The following is a 17,551-nucleotide window of genomic DNA, read 5'->3' as shown; positions in this document are numbered from 1 at the left end:
TGTACCAAAGGAACGAAAGATGTCTTGGCCCAGGGCAACGGTGAAGGTTGAAAGCTAATGCTCTTGTGCTCCTCCAGACTCAGAGAAAGTTGCATTTTATGCTTAAAAATGAACAAAGAATGTAAAGGTACAAAAGTATCGTCTATTGACATATCGAGGATGGGATTTAAAAAAAAAAATACAGGCTTTGGAATCAGTTATATCTGGGTTTGAATCCAGGCGCTGCGGCTTACACACCCAAATGACTGAATTTCTTTTGAGCCTCAGTTTCTGTATTTGTAAAACGGGTTGAACAGGTTCCTTGCAGGGCTGTTGAGAGAATGCAATGTGATAATGGACGTAAAGTGCTTAGCACAGGGCCTGGCACAGAGTTAAAACTCAATGAATGGGGTGGATGTAGGCTGTAGGATGTAGCAGGACTCAGTGATGCAGTGGAAAGGGGACGGACTAGAGCTCATAAGATGGTTCTAGTCCTGTGTCTACAGCTAACTAGCCCCCCTTTCCTCACAAGTAATACCAAGTTTGAGCTGCATCAAACCAAGTTAGGTTCCCTAATGCTGGTTTCATCTTACAGGCCTGCAAGAAAATGAGGCAAATAATGAGACTGTCTTAAATTTTTCATAAAGCTAAATTATTCAGTTTCAAGGATTATCCTTTGTTGTGAGATTTTGCCCTACTATTTGGGTGTTGATGTCCTGTTTAATGAAATGATAGTATAGTAGGGTATTTTTTCCCATGTTCTCACTGGACAGATGGGATGAGGGAATTCTCTGGGGTCTCTTTTATAAGGGCACTAATCCCATTCATGAGGGTTCCAACCTCATGTTCTAATTACCTCCCCAAAACCCCACCTCCAAAAACCATCACACTGGGGATTAGATTTCAACATGTGAACTGGGGGCAGGCGGGCATTCTGTTCTTTAAGTCTGCATCCTTCTTTGAAACTGTACATCCTTTTAATTTGTCAGATAAAGGTGAAATCCTAATGTGTGGTGAACTTACCCCATGGAAATTCAACCACACCAGGAAAGGCAGCACAGCAGAGGGATAAAGAGCTCAGGTTTTGAAGTCAGGCAGTTCTGGGCTCAAATAGCAGTTCTGCTATTTACCAGCTATATGACCTGAGTCTCAGTTTCTTCATCTGTAAAATGGGGATAATATTAAAACTTACCTCATGGAATTGTTATAAAGGAGAATTGAGATGTACGTGAAGTCTTAGTGTAGTGTGTGGCATATAATAAGTGCTTATTAAATGTATGAGTATGTATACATTATTCTGTGTGTGTGTGTGTATAAATAAAGATTTAGGCTCTATTCTACACCTGTCTTTGTAGATTGGAAACTTAAAATGAAGAGAGACACATTCGCTTAGAATTACTTAAGAAAAATCACAAGTGTTCATTATACAATTTCAAAGTGAATAAGTAAATAAATAAGTAAATAAGGAAACCATTGCTTCAGTGTCATACAGTGTCCTGATGGGATGCTGGACATAGTTCTAAGACTTTACAGCTATTAACTCACCTGATCCCCATAATAACCCTTAGGAAGTGACCGTTACTATCCCGGATTTACAGATGAGGCACAGAAAGTTTAAACAACTTGTTCAAGACAACACAGCTAATAACTGGTAGAGCCAAGACTCAAACCTAGGCCGTGTGGCCACGAGTCTATACTCTTCACCACTGCAGGGGGAAAAAAAGTGCTTAATTCAGCCTTAAGTGCAATCACGGGCATCTCTGGATCTGCACGGTTTCTACAGCGGCCACTAGCTATATGTGGATATTTAAGATAATTGAATTTAAATAAAACTAAAAATCCAATTCCTAGGTTGCACTCACCATGTTTAATGTGCTCAATAGCCACACGTAGATAGTGGCTGCCATTTGGGCAGCACAGGCATGGAACATTTCCATCGTTGCAGAAAGTTTCATTGGACAGCACTGTCGTAGATAACTCTGGAAAGTATTAACCAAACATAAAAGACTCAAACTCAACAGGCATCACATGGATTTTCTCTTTAATTAAATACCACTTCATAATGCTATTTGCACATAGCACACACATTTTTTTTTGAAAAATAAGACATGCCATACATTAGTCACTAAATCAACAAAATGTGAGCTTCCACATAGAATATATTCTAAGGTGACTTGATTTACACAGCTTCTCAGAGAAACACACAGTAAAATTTTTTGCCTGTCAGCCAGTGTTGGACCAGATTTGGAATTCACAAGGCTGCGGGTTGGAGATTCCCCAACAGTACCTTGATGGACATCTTGTCTCCACACTGTGCCATCAAGCTGCCTCATTTCCACCAGAAAAGCAATGGAGATGTCAATCCTCCCTTGCCTACCCAGTGTTCAATTCCATCCTGCAAAACCCTCGCATGACCTGAGTCTTCATGTGATGGCATGTCAGACCTGCAGCTTCGTGGGAGGGCTGGGGGGCGGGTGGAATGGGGCTTAGGTCCCTTCAAAAGTTGCAGGCACCCATCTGTGAAGAACTGCTTTTAGTGTCTGATTAGGGACGCCAGAATCCCAGCCTTTAGAAGAGGGGAACAGAGTGGGGTGGGGAGAGGATGCCAGAGAACAAGTGGAAAGCTGAAACCCAAGTTTGGTGACCTTGCTGTGAGAAGGGAGATGGCGGCAGGATATGTATTGTTGCCTGGAGCCATCAAGAGGGCTTGGGGACGTGAGAGCCATGAGAAAAATAAAGAGTTAGGGCTGTGAGTGGAAAGCTGATGTCCTTGTGCCCCGCCCTAACAGCAAATGCTGCTTATCTGCCACCAGCAAACCGTCCATTTACACTCAGGGACAAAGACAGGGAGATGCCAGCCCAAGACAGAGTCAGAATTCTGGGGACCATGGCTCCACATCAGCCGTTCTTCCCAGGACCCAGGTGACCTACCCTGGCTTCCACTCCGCAGCCACCATGCAACTCTGCGCAACCTTCCTGTACTCAGCCTCACAGGATGGCGCTGTTGCCCCAAACCTGAAGGCAGCTCCTGGGCGGCACTGACCCCATGATCGTCAGCTGACCTGAGATTACAATGTGCTTTTATCCATTCATCACTCTTGCCTGACTTCAGGTTAAAAGACCCAACACAAAACCAAGGGAAGGGGGCTGAGTAAGGCTGGGAGCACATAAGATACCAAATGATCACCTGCGTTTGACACATTTAAATGGCCTCCCCGCTCACCTTCCCTTTATCCACTCTGCCCTCACACCCCCTCCTGGCCCACATTAGAAACATCACTGGGAAAATGTGAATAGCAGCAAAATTGGATTTTAATTCCCCTTTTGTGTTTTGTTCCTGCAGCTGTGCAGCCTGACCTTGAAAAGTGACATTTATTACCCCTTCAGAGTCTTCCTCCAAACTGCACAGGGCCTCCTTTCCAACCAGTGTGGATCCTGCCATCCTCTTCCTCGTGAACCATCAATGGCTCCCATGTTCTCTAGGATATGTTTAAACTCCTCGGCCAGGCCTTCAAGTCCCTCCATGATTCTACCTCCACTGCTTACCTTTCCAGGCTCATTTCCCATTACCTACCCTGGCTCTTCCTTTGCCACCCGCCTCAACCCATCTCTGTGTCTTTGCAAATGCTGGCCCCTCTGCCTGGGGGTGATCACTCTACTTTCTATGCTTTGCCCAAACCTTAGCTAGATTTGCCACCCATCAATGAGTGGAGCCTAAATCATCTCCAATTCTGAATACCCAGTTCCGGGCTCAGGGCCTGACCTTTAGCAGGACCTCCATAACTGTCATTTTCTGTGGTCTGCTATTGCACTCGGCCTGCCCTGCCATAGCTGACCAGGTATTTGTGTCTCTCACGGCTGGCTTGGAGTGCAGAAACCAGGTCTTATTACTTGTAGCCCTCACTGTCCAAATGCTTAACACATAGTAAGTGCCTCATAAATATTGTTTTGATACCTATTCTAAAGGAAAAAAAGAGTCATCGTCTGTTGCCTTCTTAGGCATGTAAGACACAATACAGAAGTGGTTAAGACAATACAGAAGTGGTTATCACAGGCAACAGACATCAGTTTTGAAGTCAAGGTACTAAATCAGTATTAAGCACAATCCATAAAGGTTAATGATCTATCAACACTGGTCTATTAACACTGTTATCTTGCCGGTTAGTTCAAGGCTGCCTAGGGAAGCAGGAAGTGTAGTTCTAAGAAGTAATCACTGGATGCAGAAATGCCATGGATCCTATGGGGATTATTCGGCCTGCCAAATGAACCCCCAAGAGGAAACAAGGAATGGTAATTCCAACTTTCCAGCAGGGGTGTGTCAGGGTTTCAGCAAACTGTCTCTCTCAGTTATTAGGCTTTCAAGGTGTGTAATACAGGCAGGATTAACTGCCTCAGAATCACCTGTGCTGCCAGTTAAGAATGCAGACTCTTGGGCCTGGTCCCAGTCCCACTTAATCAGAGTACCTGTGGTTGGGGTGTAGGAATCTGTATTTTAAATAAACTCCCTAGGGGATCCTTATTTTCATTAAAGTTTGCAGACCTTTACCTGCCATTCTCAAAAGCATACAGTCAGGGCCTCCCTGGTGGCGCAGTGGTTGAGAGTCCGCCTGCCGATGCAGGGGATACGGGTTCGTGCCCCGGTCTGGGAGGATCCCATATGCCGCGGAGCGGCTGGGCCCGTGAGCCATGGCCGTTGGGCCTGCGCGTCCGGAGCCTGTGCTCCGCAACGGGAGAGGCCACAACAGTGAGAGGCCCGCATACCGCAAAAAAAAAAAAAAAAAAAAAAAAAAAGCATACAGTCAGTCTAGGGGAAGACAATCACGTATGCAGCCTGCCAGCCAGCCAGCAGCAGCCCCATTTCTGAGAATGCCTGCTTCTCCCAGATGTATGTGCACAGGGATGAGGACCCAAAGAGTCTATCGACCCCAAGGAAGTTAACCAATGACTCAAGCTTGGTTCATCAATCTATAAGGGAGAGGAGAGAGGAGAGGTGAGTGAGGCTGTCTCTGAAATGAGCACCCCTGGTTTTCCCAGAGGACACTGGTGTGCAGGAAAATACACATACAACAGCCAGACTGTCTGTCCGTCTTTTATAGGTGATGCAATCACCTCTTGCAAAATGAAAACGGATTTTTCTCCCTTTATGGGCTGAAGGCTCATCACCCCTGCTCCTGTCTTTCTTATTCTTCCCCTTCTCTTAATTTCTCAGTTCCTTTGAGGGGAAAGAAAGCAACCAAGTAATTCACAGAATCAAAACCAAATTAGTTTTCAGGGTGGATCCAGTATAAACACATCAAGCACTCTTTCACTGGGGAGGCACAGACCATCAGAAAGCAGATGTGCATTTCTTACAGGCAAGTGACAGGATGTTACACCCAGGGCTGGTTCACCATGCCATGTGAAGGCGACACAAAGGTTATCTCAAGTACAGAATCAAGAGGGAGGTGGGTAGAGATCAGGCCTGCACATAAGGTGAGGGAAGACTAGATTTGGAGGTTTCCAGCCTTTCACTGGATTTGGAAAGTAAGGGCAGAATCTCTGCCTTGCTTTAGCTCTTGCTTTAGCTCTAAAGAATGTGGCCACCTTTGGTCACTGACTGGGGAAACCCAGTTACCATCCTCAAGGATGACAACGGCTTTCCAAATCTCATTGGGCTAAACCAGGCAGAGGCTGAACTCTGTACTGCCCGCCTAGAATACTGCTTTCAGCCCCCCACCCCAGACCCACCCTCATCATCTGAAACTTCCAGGACCAAGATAATCTACCCTTTGCCAGAGACAAAGGCTTTTCAAGATCCCCATCCACAGAGTTCTTGGATTAAAAAAATAAGACTTGAAAGGCAAGTTTTAGAATTAAGGGTTGAACCGCTATCAGCATGGCTTGAGCAGCTGTAAATGGAGAGAAGGTGAGTCTCTTTCAAGGTGGGCTCACTCCTTCTTGGTGTGTTCCAGGACACGATAGGGAACCCCAGAGGCGCTTCTAGAGCCATGTTCTTCCTGCATGATGGGCAGTGTGGCGGGAGCGTAGATCTCAGAAATGTTGTCATTGTTTTCCAGGGCCCCGTAGGAAAAAGAAGCTTTGAGGTCAGGCTGGACGGTCATCCCTTTGTCATGCATGTTTTGCATACCTGAAATGAAATCCATTTCCCCCAAATCATTATGCAGTGGGGCCAAAGGAGGCTGCATCTCATCCTCCTCTTTCCCACCACAGACTAATCACAGCGCTCAGGAGCTAAGCATGTGCACTGTCAACTTCCTGAATGGTTTGGATTGAACAAAAAAAGAGCGCCCATAAATATACACTAGAAATATTATAGTTGCTAAGCAACAAAGGATGAATCTTCAGGAAATATGCACACAGACCAGCCACTGTCAAAAGAAACCATTGGCTTAGAATGAGGTGGGAATGTCCGGGCCACAGGGCAAGTGGAACCAGCACTGTGTTGTGAACGTGGTAGATGCCAACACTTTTCGCTGAATTAAATCAGGATCCAGAAAACTTCATTATACTGTTGAGAGAAGATGATAACTTTTGTGTCATGGATACATGATGGTGACACATGTATTATGATGCTCAGAGGGAGAGTTTTTTTTTTTTTTTTTTTTTTGCGGTACGCGGGCCTCTCACTGTTGTGGCCACTCCCGTTGCAGAGCACAGGCTCCGGACGCGCAGGCTCAGCGGCCATGGCTCACGGGCCCAGCCGCTCCGCGGCATGTGGGATCTTCCCAGACCGGGGCACGAACCCGTATCCCCTGCATCGGCAGGCGGACTCTCAACCACTGCGCCACCAGGGAAGCCCAGAGGGAGAGTTTTGACATTAACATCCCTGATCCACATATGGAGTAAGGTGCGATTTTGCTTATTACCTCTGGGCACACTGATGTCGGATTTCTACTTACATTTGAGGGCAAAGACTTTAGTCATTAATTCCTTTGAATGTAGTCTACAATTCCCCTAGCTAAGTAGGACCTGGCCTCCTCTGAGGCCAGTTCTTTTCCTGGTAGGGAATTAAGACCCTTCAAATTCTCTTGCCCCCTGGTTGAGTAATAAAAGAACTGAATGCAAATTATCTTCCATGAAACCATGACGATAATAACGGCTGACATCTGACTGCTTCCTGTGCCTGACGCACTGGGCTACGTGCTTTAAACAGTAATGGTAACAACAGCGATAATGATAATGGCTGGTGAGGGCTGAGCATCTAGCTGGTGGCAGACACTGTTCTAAATAGTTATAAAGTTTTACCTCATTTGATTCGCACAACTATTGATTAGGAAAATGAGGCAGTTGGAAGTTAAGGAGCTTGCCTGAGGTCGCCAAGCTAGCAAGTGGCAGCTCTAGGGTGCAGACTCAGGTGGTTTAAATTCTGAAGCCCACACTCTTAACCAGAATGCTGTGTGGGCTCCCTATAGACCTTAATCCCCCCAAATCCTATGACAGAAATATGCTACTATTCTCCTTTTCCAGAGAAGAACACAGAGATTCAGAGAGGCAAAGTAACTTGCTCAAGGACACACAGCTAATGAGAGACAGAGCTGGGATTTGACACCAAAGTCCATGCTCTTATCTACTCTGCAAATGGCCTGGGAAGACCCAATCTGTGGAAGGGCCTTTGCTTCCACACTGCACAAGCCTTGGCTGATGGGAATTTTTTTTTTTTTTTCCCCTGCGGTACGCAGGCCTCTCACTGTCGTGGCCTCTCCCGTTGCGCAGCACAGGCTCCGGACGCGCAGGCTCAGCGGCCATGGCTCACGGGCCTAGCCGCTCCGCGGCATGTGGGATCTTCCCAGACCGGGGCACGAACCCATGTCCCCTGCATCGGCAGGTGGACTCTGAACCACTGCGCCACCAGGGAAGCCCGGCTGATGGGAATTTGAAGGGTACAGTTTAAGAGTCTGTGGTTTAGATTTGGGGGAGGGAATTGGGAGGAGATGAGGGGATGCCTATTCCTCAGGGAAGAGAGTTGGCTTACCAGGCATAGTTTAGCTTTGTCAACGTTCCCCAGCCAAAACCCACCAGGAATACACCTATAGTCTAACAAATTTGGGTTTCTTGACTCATTTCAGTGAAGGAGACGTACGTCATGGGGAGTTGTTTCAGTGAGAGAGTATTAGAAGGACTTACTACAGAATTTGGGTTGTGTCAGGTGATTTCAGGAGGCTTTAAGGAAGCAGGGCTTTGGGCTTCCCTGGTGGCGCAGTGGTTGAGAGTCCGCCTGCCAATGCAGGGGACACGGGTTCATGCCCCGGTCCGGGAAGATCCCACATGCCGCGGAGCGGCTGGGCCTGTGAGCCATGGCCGCTGAGCCTGCGCGTCCAGAGCCTGTGCTCCACAACGGGAGAGGCCACAACAGTGAGAGGCCCGCGTACCGCCAAAAAAAAAAAAAGTAGTAAGGAAGCAGGGCTTTACTTTGGATTAGATGCTGTCAGGAAGTGGGGATAATTCTATAACTGGGGATCTTAATGATTGTTATCTAGAAGGAAGAAGACTAGATGGAGACTAAAGCTGTGATTGGTAAAGAAGCAGCAGTCACTCATGTGAGGGGGATGGTTGGTCTTTTTATGGTTTGGACAATGTTCATGTTTGTCTGTGTTTGGACATGACAATGGCATGGTCCTGTTTGTGTCTTGATCCATCACAGTCCCAGAATGACCTTGTCTGATGTTGATGTTCTGTGAAATGGTCTATGTTCAGCCAGGAACACCAAGGCCCAGCTGTGACAGCCGGGCCAGCTCCTCACTGCCAGGGACTGTTTTTCTCCTTCTCATTTTCTAGAAGTCTTCCAGGTGCTAAAATTATTTCAAGCCTCTCCTAACTGTGACGTGTAGTTAATTTTCAGAACTTGAATGCCTCTTGAGCCGTGGCTACTACTCGGTTGTGAAGATATCAATCTGGTTAGACCCAAAGCCAGGAAGGTCCTGATGCTGACCAGGGAAACCAAGCAGCTGGAAAAGCGTCTCTGTTTAAGAGTTTTCTTCTTCTTATTTTACCTGGCATCAGGTCAAACAAGTGTTCGAAATTTTCACAGTCTTTTAAGTAAAAACGAAGTGAAACCAAATTCAACCAGGCATCTACCAGGTCCCAGACATTGTGCAAGGGGCCTTTAACATATTATCCCACTACCCTGGGAAAAGGAATCCCAATTTACAAGTGAGGGTCAGAGGCCTTGGGAGGTCCAGGCACACGCCCAAGGTCACTCAGCAGGTAGGTGGTTGAGAGCTGGGATTTGAATCCAGGTCATCTGAACTCCAAGCCCATGCTCAGCTTCAAAGTACAGAAGGCAGGCCTACTCAGAAGTCCTGACATGCCACGGCCGAGGGCAGGTCTCCTTTCTCCAACATCCAACTTCCCACCGGTCACAAGGCACAAAGAGGAAGGAAGAGCCACGTCCACAAACAGATCACAGAATGCGGATACCTAAGGTTACCTTAGGTTACCTTCTATCTTCTACCAGAAAACACATCTGTATATACGCAAATACTTATATAGATGTATACACATACACGGTTTATAAACACACAAACACACACGTACATACACATACTTGCACACACAGAGTTGACACCTCACCTATCTGGAATTCAGCTATCCAGCGCCCTCATCTATCCGGAACACAGCCGAGAAACAAGGAAGTAAGCAAAAAAGGCATCTGAGCAGCCAGGTTAGATGTTTCAAAAATCCATGCACTAAAGCTCATGCACTTAACTCGTAGGAGAAACTTTAAGGCCCCCAACTCAGAGCTTCTTTATTTTCACTTTATACATGATTTGAACAGCTTGGGTCAAATGAGAAGACTGACACGGAGCTGCTCTACACAGGCAGGCTGGTAACAGCAAGAATGACAGACAACAGCTTAATAGCAAGAGATGAGGAAATAATATCAAAAGTAGACACATAAACCCTGGGGCCATTTAAATCATGGGCACCTCGGTCAGCCCTGAGAACACGCCTGCCTCCCTTTATTAAGTAGTACTGTACTCCATCACTGTGACTGTCTTTTGTTCACAAGACTGTCTTTTTGTTTTAATTTCATGGTATGTGAATTATATCCTGATAAAACTATTATTTTATTTTTTTACAACTTTATTGGAGTATAATTGCTTCACAGTGGTGTGTTAGTTTCTGCTTTATAACAAAGTGAATCAGTTATACATATACATCTGTTCCCATATCCCTTCCCTCTTGTGTCTCCCTCCCTCCCACCCTCCCTATCCCACCCCTCCAGGTGGTCACAAAGCACCGAGCTGATCTCCCTGTGCTATGGGGCTGCTTCCCACTAGCTATCTATTTTACATTTGGTAGTATATATATGTCCATGCCTCTCTCTCACTTTGTCACAGCTTACCCTTCCCCTCCCCATATACTCAAGTCCATTCTCAAGTAGGTCTGTGTCTTTATTCCTGTTTTACCCCTAGGTAAGACTGTCTTAATGGAGGGTGGGAGATTATGCTTTGGAGAGAGGTCCATCTTATATATCTAAGCTAAAAATTAAATTTGAGTTAAAGAGTGAAAGCTAGTGGCCACTAGTATCCTAGAGAATGTAGGTCAGCAAATCTAGATGGGGCTGCCCAACATCTTAACTTTCTCGTCTGAATCCCTTGAGGCTGCAAAGTGCTCTCCAGTTCTCTACAAGCCCCATCACTCCCTTTTGTGCGGTACTCAGCTGATTCACACATTTATGCTCCTGCCCTTTGAACTTTCGCTTCTCGGTGTGAACCCTGAGCTCCCTGGGGAACTAGGCTCTCCAGAACAATCCACTCCCTTGTGGAATCTAAGGACTGAGGTTATAGTATTTGAATTTCATTCATCCTATTTTCCTTCCCCTCTCTGATCATTCCATTCCACTGAGATGAACTGGATTTTTCCTTTTGCAGGCATGAAGCCTGGTGCTGCAGATCATAATTATATCCAGTGTGAATCAGGATTGTCTTTAAAAGATCCCCAAAGTGACATGAGAACTGGCAAGATGTGCTCAAAACCAATCGAGGTGCCTCAGCCATTGCCTCCTCTTTTGCAAATTGAGATCAAACAAAAAACCAAAAAACCCACAAAAAACAGAAAGAAAAAAAAAGAGAGACAGTCACATCATAATAGCACAGCACACCTTCCCTGCACCAAACCCAGAGGCTGGTTGTCTCTTTTTAAACAGGAAGTAGCAGTCATTCTATGTGGATGGGCTGGCCAGCTGGATTTGAATGTTACCTGGCATGGCATCCATGGAAATGTAGGGCTCAAAGGGAATGGCCTTCTTCCTGTTTCGTGTGATTAAGAAGACGCCCAAGAATGCAATGAGGCACCTGGTGAACACACATGAAGAGAAACAAGGCCAGAGTGAGGTTGGGAGGGATGCTTTCAAACGCGAGTAATGGGAAAAAGGGGAAAACAGGGTGGCAGGCTGCGGAGGTGGGCTCACTGCTGAGCGGCCCTGCGAGGCAGCCGGGCCTGGGATCAGCAGGAAGCAGATGCGAGAGCCCGTGCAGCCCACACAAGCCTCAATCAGAACAAATCAGGCCATCCTTGGCCAAACCCTCACCTCCACTTACCCTGCATCTCAGAACCCTGCGTTTAAAGACTTTTTTTTAATTAAAAAGTTCTTTATGGCCTAAATTCAATCAATACAGGAGCAGAGAAAATAAAAATTAGAAAGTCCCTGTACTCGTCCCCACTATAGGTGTATATTCTGCCAGAGTCTTTTTTTGTTTTTTTCTCTTCTCCAGAGCTTAGATAAACAAGCACACTTTCTAAAAACTGAGGCATAATTTACAGGCAATAAAATGCACAATCCCTAAATGTGGAGCTCGATGAATCTTACCTGTGCACACACTCGTGGGATCACCACCCAGGTCAATAGAGAAGTCATTTCCATCCTTTACCCCCAGAGAGTTTCCTGCGCCCCTTCCCCATTCATGCAGACCCTTCCCCAGAGGAAACCACTGTTCTGACGTCCACAGAATCGACTGGCCTGTTCTTCAACTTCTTGTGAGTTAAACAATACAGTGTACTCTTCTATGTCTGACTTCTTTCACCTGATTTTTAAGGTTCATCCACTTCATTGTGTGTATTAGTAGTTCATTATTTTTTTATTGTTGTGTTGAACGCATTATCTGACCCATTGTCTGAATATATTAGAACTTGTTTTCCACTCTCCTGTTGTATCCAGTTTGGGTATATAATGAATAAAGCTACTATAAATATTCATGTACAAGTCATTTTGTCAATATATATAACTAATTTCTTTTGGGTCTATATCTAGATGTGGAATTGCTGGCTCATAGGGTATACTATACATTTTTTAAAATGTAACTTTTTTCATTCAACATATCCTAGACATGGTTCTACGTCAGTGCCAATAGACTGACCTCAATTTTTCAAAATGGCAGTATGGTACTTAATTATATGAAGATAGTGTAATTTATTTAACCTGTATTTTACTGATGGGCATTTAGGCTGTTTCCAATTATTTGCTTATACAATTAATTTTTAAAATAATAAACACCCTCATACATGTGTCGTTACGTCCATCATTTACTTTTCCAAGATAAATGATTAGAAATGGAAAGCTGCATCAAGAAGCATGCTCATTTAAAAATTTCACTGTTATTGCCAAATTGTCCTCCCACATTAAAGAACTTCTCACACTGTGGCAGACAGCTGGGCTCCTCATCCTTTTGCCAACATGGGACATTACCCCTCCTGTTAGTTTTTGCAAAATGATGGCATCTTGTTTAGCTTCAGTATACATTTCTTTGATCTGAGGTGAGGTTGAGAGTCTTTCATGCGTCAAATTGTGATGTGTTCGAAATGACAAGGAGATTAAAGCCCAAAAGAGAAGAAAGGAAAAGTAAAGCCCTTTGGGGAATGAAACGCTCACCTCTGGGGACAAAGCTCCCACTGCCAGCTGCTCCTCTGGCTCTAAGGGACTGCCTGAGAGGCTGGAGCAGGGGTGGGGAGAGAGGGGCAGCCTGCCTGGAGTTCGGGGCCAGGGAGCAGGATGGGACTCACCCCAGTGCAAACATGCAGACGTGCAGCACGTCCTCTCCGAGGAAGTCCAGGTAGAAGATGGCACCTGAGCAGCAAAGAATGGAAAATGCCAGTGAGCTGTTTGCAAATCACCTACCTGCCAGACTGTTTAGGATCTGGTGAAGCTCCCTTCCCTACAGAATACCAAAAGGGTCCAAAATACTATGACTGCACCCAGTAAGAAATTAGCAGAATGGAATAAAAGCCATTTGGGGGGAATAGACTGTCTTCTCTTTCTCCCCCACCTAGGCCCCTCTTACCTCCATCTTTTTTTTCTTAACTTTTTATTTTGAGATAATATTAGATGCACAGAAATAGTATGGAATTCCCACGTACCCTTTGCCCAGCTTCCCCCGGTGAAACGACACTGTGAGCTAAACTAGAGACTTACCAGTTTTTACACACTCCTCTCCCTCATCTTTCTTTCTTTTTCTTTTTTGTTAAGTTTTTTATAGGAGTATAGTTGATGTACAATGTTGTGTTCGTTTCAGGTGTACAGCAAAGTGAATCAGTTATACATATACATGTATCCACTCTTTTTTAGATTCTTCTCCCATACAGGCCATTACAGAGTACTGAGTAGAGCTGCCTATGCTATACAGTAGGTCCTTATTAGTTACCAATTTTATATATAGTAGTGTGTATATGCCAATCCCAATCTCCCAATTTATTCCTCCCCTCCTCTTTACCCCCTTGTAACCATAAGTTTGCTTTCTATATATGTAACTCTATTTCTATTTTGTAGATAAGTTCATTTGTACCTTTTGTTTAGATTCCACATGTAAGTGATATCATATGATATTTGTCTTTCACTGACTTAACTTCACTCAGTATGACAATCTCTAGGTCCATTCACGTTGCTGCAAAAGGCATTATTTCGTTCTTTTTTATGGCTGAGTAATATTCCACTGTATATATGTACCACATTTTCCCCCCGTTCTTTCTTAAGATGGAAAACCAAGGCTTCGTGGTTAAGCCGCCGGAGCTTTCTAACCTCATGAGACTGGCAGATGTCACACCCTGCAGTGTGGCAGTGCCACAGGCCTGCCGCCCTCACCCTGCAGCCAGCGTCTGTCTGGACCCACTTCACACCCCACCACCCCGACCCTGCCCAGAGCTCCTGATTCCCTGCCTGACTGTGGACTCAACCACAGCGTTTCCATCCCTTTCAATCTTGCCTGGGCCGAAGCTGTTGACCATGACTCAAATCTCTGCATGAGGTTAGCTTTCTGGCTGCTCTGGGTCAAGCCCCACTCAATCCCTGGTCCCGCTCATGGCACAGGCCCTGGCAGGCTGTGTGCCCTCTTGTTCTAACCTCTGTGAACACCAGTTTGGGCGCACCACTCGTCCAAAGTGCAGTGCGAAATATATGGCTTTCCGGCTGGGCCTTCCTCAAAGGGAGGCACACTGGTTCTTACTGGTCTTTTTACTCTAAAAATCTTAGTCACCATTGCCATTTAAAAACAAACAAACAAAAAAACCGACACACATACACACACATACACAGACACATAGAGACATGCTTGCAGCCTCTGAAGCCCCCTCAGAAAGAAAAAGAAACAACATATAGGGGTGGAGTAGAAGAAAAGGGGAATGTAATAATGATGATGATCACTTACTGGGCATGTGTTATGTATATACTCATGATCTCTAAAAATTATACAGAAGATATGTGTGGTCACTTGGCCAGTGGAGGCTGTGGAGTTAGCAGATGATGGTAAAAACTGTTAAAGAAACCTAACACAGGGCCTCCCTGGTGGTGCAGTGGTTGAGAGTCCGCCTGCCGATGCAGGGGACACGGGTTCGTGCCCCGGTCCAGGAAGATCCCACATGCCGCAGAGCGGCTGGGCCCGTGAGCCATGGCCGCTGAGCCTGCGCATCCGGAGCCTGTGCTCCGCAACGGGAGAGGCCACAACAGTGAGAGGCCCGCGTACGGGAAAAAAAAAAAAAAAAAAAAGAAACCTAACACAGGCAGTGCAAAGTAGGGGCGTTTGGACTATACATATTTCTATTCTATTCTTATGAATGTGGAACTGAGGCTCAGAGAGGTGAAGTGATCTGCCCAGAGCTACACAGCTCCGTGTCTGTGCTGGGGTGCAAACCTAGGCCTCTCTGGCTCTCAGTCCTGCGCTTTCCCCACAAAACCATCTACAGCTGTGACGGGCAGAAGACGTCAGCAGAACTGGCCTTCTGACAGAGGCAGCGCCCCTTCCCTCCACCCTGGGGTAATGTCCCTGCTGTCAAGGTAGAAGACAGAAATCTAGCGGCCACACCCTTACCTGCTGTGATAGCCACGGTAGTGGATAGAATGTAGCCCACACTGGCAATCAGAGAGGAGTCATACATCTGTGAGGCTTGACCTAAAAACCTTCAACACAAAAGCACTCTGGTCAGTGGGCTGTGGGGATGTCGAAAGGCCGAGGTGAAAGCCGATGACCGCAGGCTTGGTCTGAAAATACGAAGATGAGGCGTGAAGGAACATTCCTTGGGATTATAAGGATGCCAGCCTTGTGTGTCTCCTGGGCTGGGGTCCACGCTTCGCTCCCATTCTTCCTCTGGACACACAGCTTGAGGCCCATCCCTCTCCCTGTCCAGCACCTCTGACCACATAGTTCTTATCACCGCAGTGCCCTTCTCCTCACCTCTGTGTCCCCTGCATCCCCTACCCACTAAAAAGCCACTCCTGGGCCCTTAACACTCCAAGAAACTCCTGAGGCGCTTATCACGTCCTGCCTCGTGTTGTCATTATTCTTTTAAACAAATTTTCTTCTTAATTCAACTCTCACTGCAATAAATATAGGAAAAAGAGAGAGTAAATTAGAGTCACTCCTAATCTCTCCACCTAGGATAAACACTCCATCATTTAGGAATATATTCTTTGTCCATTCTCTGCATAGCATTTTGGTTGTTGTCGCAAAGTTCCTTACACCATAACACACTTCCCACCCAACTGTAATTGTCTGTTTACCTGGCTGTCCTCGGACCAGGCTGTGAGCACCTTGAGTTCAGTGACTATCGCTCATGTCTCTGTGCGTGGAAGGCCCAGCACGGGCCCGGTACACAGCAGGCCTCGATGAATGTGTGATGTGTGAGTGAGAAGCTTCCCGAGGAGGGCGGGGCACCTGATCATCTTTGTAAGCCCTGGAGGGCACAGCACAGAGCCTTGCATTGGACAGGGGCTCAGGGGTGATGACCAGAATCATTGTAGGAGGACTAAGCATAATCATAATCAGCATAATAATAGTAACAAAAATCACAAAAGAAGCTACTATTTACTGGACGTTGCCCTGTATCCTACTAGAGCCTGCTGCGATTCTGTTGGTAGGGGCTGTTGCTATTCAGATGGGGAATCTGTGTCTTGGAGAAGCTGAGGAGCAGGCCTAGAGCAGAGGGGTGAGGGGCGCGGGACGGGGAGGGAGGCAGACGCCGGGGTTCCAGTCTCAGCTCCGCCAGTTCCTGGCCTCTCGCAGCAGTTCCTTACATGCAAAATGAGGATGATGTCATTGTCGTGGGGACCAAATGAATTCAAGTTCCTGTGAAGGCAGTGAGGGCACAGCTTACACTGGGCACCCGGGTGGCAGCGGTCACCGCTATGTTCCCCGGAGGCACCGCTAGTGGATGGTGAGCCCCAGCGGCTGGAGTCCAGGGCCTGACCTGTCCAGGGTGAACCGGCCCCATGCACCACACTGAAACCTGCACTGTCCACCCTCCGTTCCCACGCAGGTTTGTCACATGCTCACCCAGGCCCCCTGCTGGGCACCGGATCTCTGACGTGAGCAAGGCCCAGGCCTACCCTCAGAACGGCTGCTTCTGAGGCAGAAACCATCACCTTGCTCTTCTACTTGGAAAGATTTCTTGAGGACAAGAAAGTTGGAGACAACTTTCTCTCTTCCACCGGGCAGACAAATAGGTGCCTCACGGGGACGGCACAGCTTCTTCTGAGGCCCCGGAAGTGGGCACCTGCCTTGGTCCAGATGGGAATCGAGGCTGCCTCTGATTGCGTGGTTCTCACATTTTGAGGCAGAGGGAAAAATACATCCACTCCAGGCTTTTCAAGCGGCACGGCAGCCCTCCATGTGATAACTCAGCAAATTAGCGACCCCTCTCTCTCCACAGTGGATGCCAGATCCTGGCGACAGAATATTTGAATGTTCTACCTGCCCTACAGCTTCAAAAACAATTGTAATCGGGCCCAGAAGCTGGAAGAGACCTTTGTGGGGAAGCCCAGCAGGAAAAGAATCTGCAACTCACGCGGCTTGATAGATAGCAGTTGCCACCATGCACACGAACATCACGTAGAAGATGGGATAGTCGAGCTGCAGGTTCCCCTGTATGGACAAGACGAGCATCCCGGCCACAGCCTTCACTGTCACCACGGTCATTGAGCCTGCAGAAGGTTAACAAGGATGTGTGGGGTGGGAGCCTCAGAGACATGGCAGGGGGAACAGTTTACAAACTCAAAGGACAAAGTGACCAAGATGCAGGGAACACGGGCAGAGCCCAGCCAGTGATTTACACAGTGAGAAGATCCTATTGGCACTGGTTCTTTTGT

At 46.7% G+C, this 17,551-nt stretch overlaps 1 protein-coding gene across 6 annotated transcripts in view; it reads right to left on the bottom strand.

Annotated features, from left to right (window-relative positions):
• Window positions 1-4,883: 4,883 nt before the first annotated feature.
• The window catches only part of NIPAL3 (NIPA like domain containing 3), a 43,383-nt gene continuing 30,715 nt past the window's right edge, over window positions 4,884-17,551 (bottom strand). For all 6 annotated transcript variants that reach the window (XM_082613300.1, XM_082613295.1, XM_082613296.1 and 3 more), the window contains 5 exons: window positions 17,251-17,386; window positions 15,279-15,367; window positions 12,982-13,045; window positions 11,182-11,276; window positions 4,884-6,106 (listed from right to left, as the gene is read on the bottom strand). In XM_082613300.1, coding sequence (XP_082469426.1) covers window positions 5,907-6,106; window positions 11,182-11,276; window positions 12,982-13,045; window positions 15,279-15,367; window positions 17,251-17,386 — 584 coding nt within the window. In that variant the 3' untranslated portion in view covers window positions 4,884-5,906. The remainder of the gene's footprint in view (window positions 6,107-11,181; window positions 11,277-12,981; window positions 13,046-15,278; window positions 15,368-17,250; window positions 17,387-17,551) is intronic.

The sequence above is a fragment of the Mesoplodon mirus genome (genome assembly GCF_964341445.2).
Source record: "Mesoplodon mirus genome assembly, chromosome: 3".
Taxonomy (NCBI): domain Eukaryota; kingdom Metazoa; phylum Chordata; class Mammalia; order Artiodactyla; family Ziphiidae; genus Mesoplodon; species Mesoplodon mirus.
The sequence above is the reverse complement of the archived record's forward strand: the minus strand, read 5'-3'. Positions and strand labels throughout refer to the sequence as shown.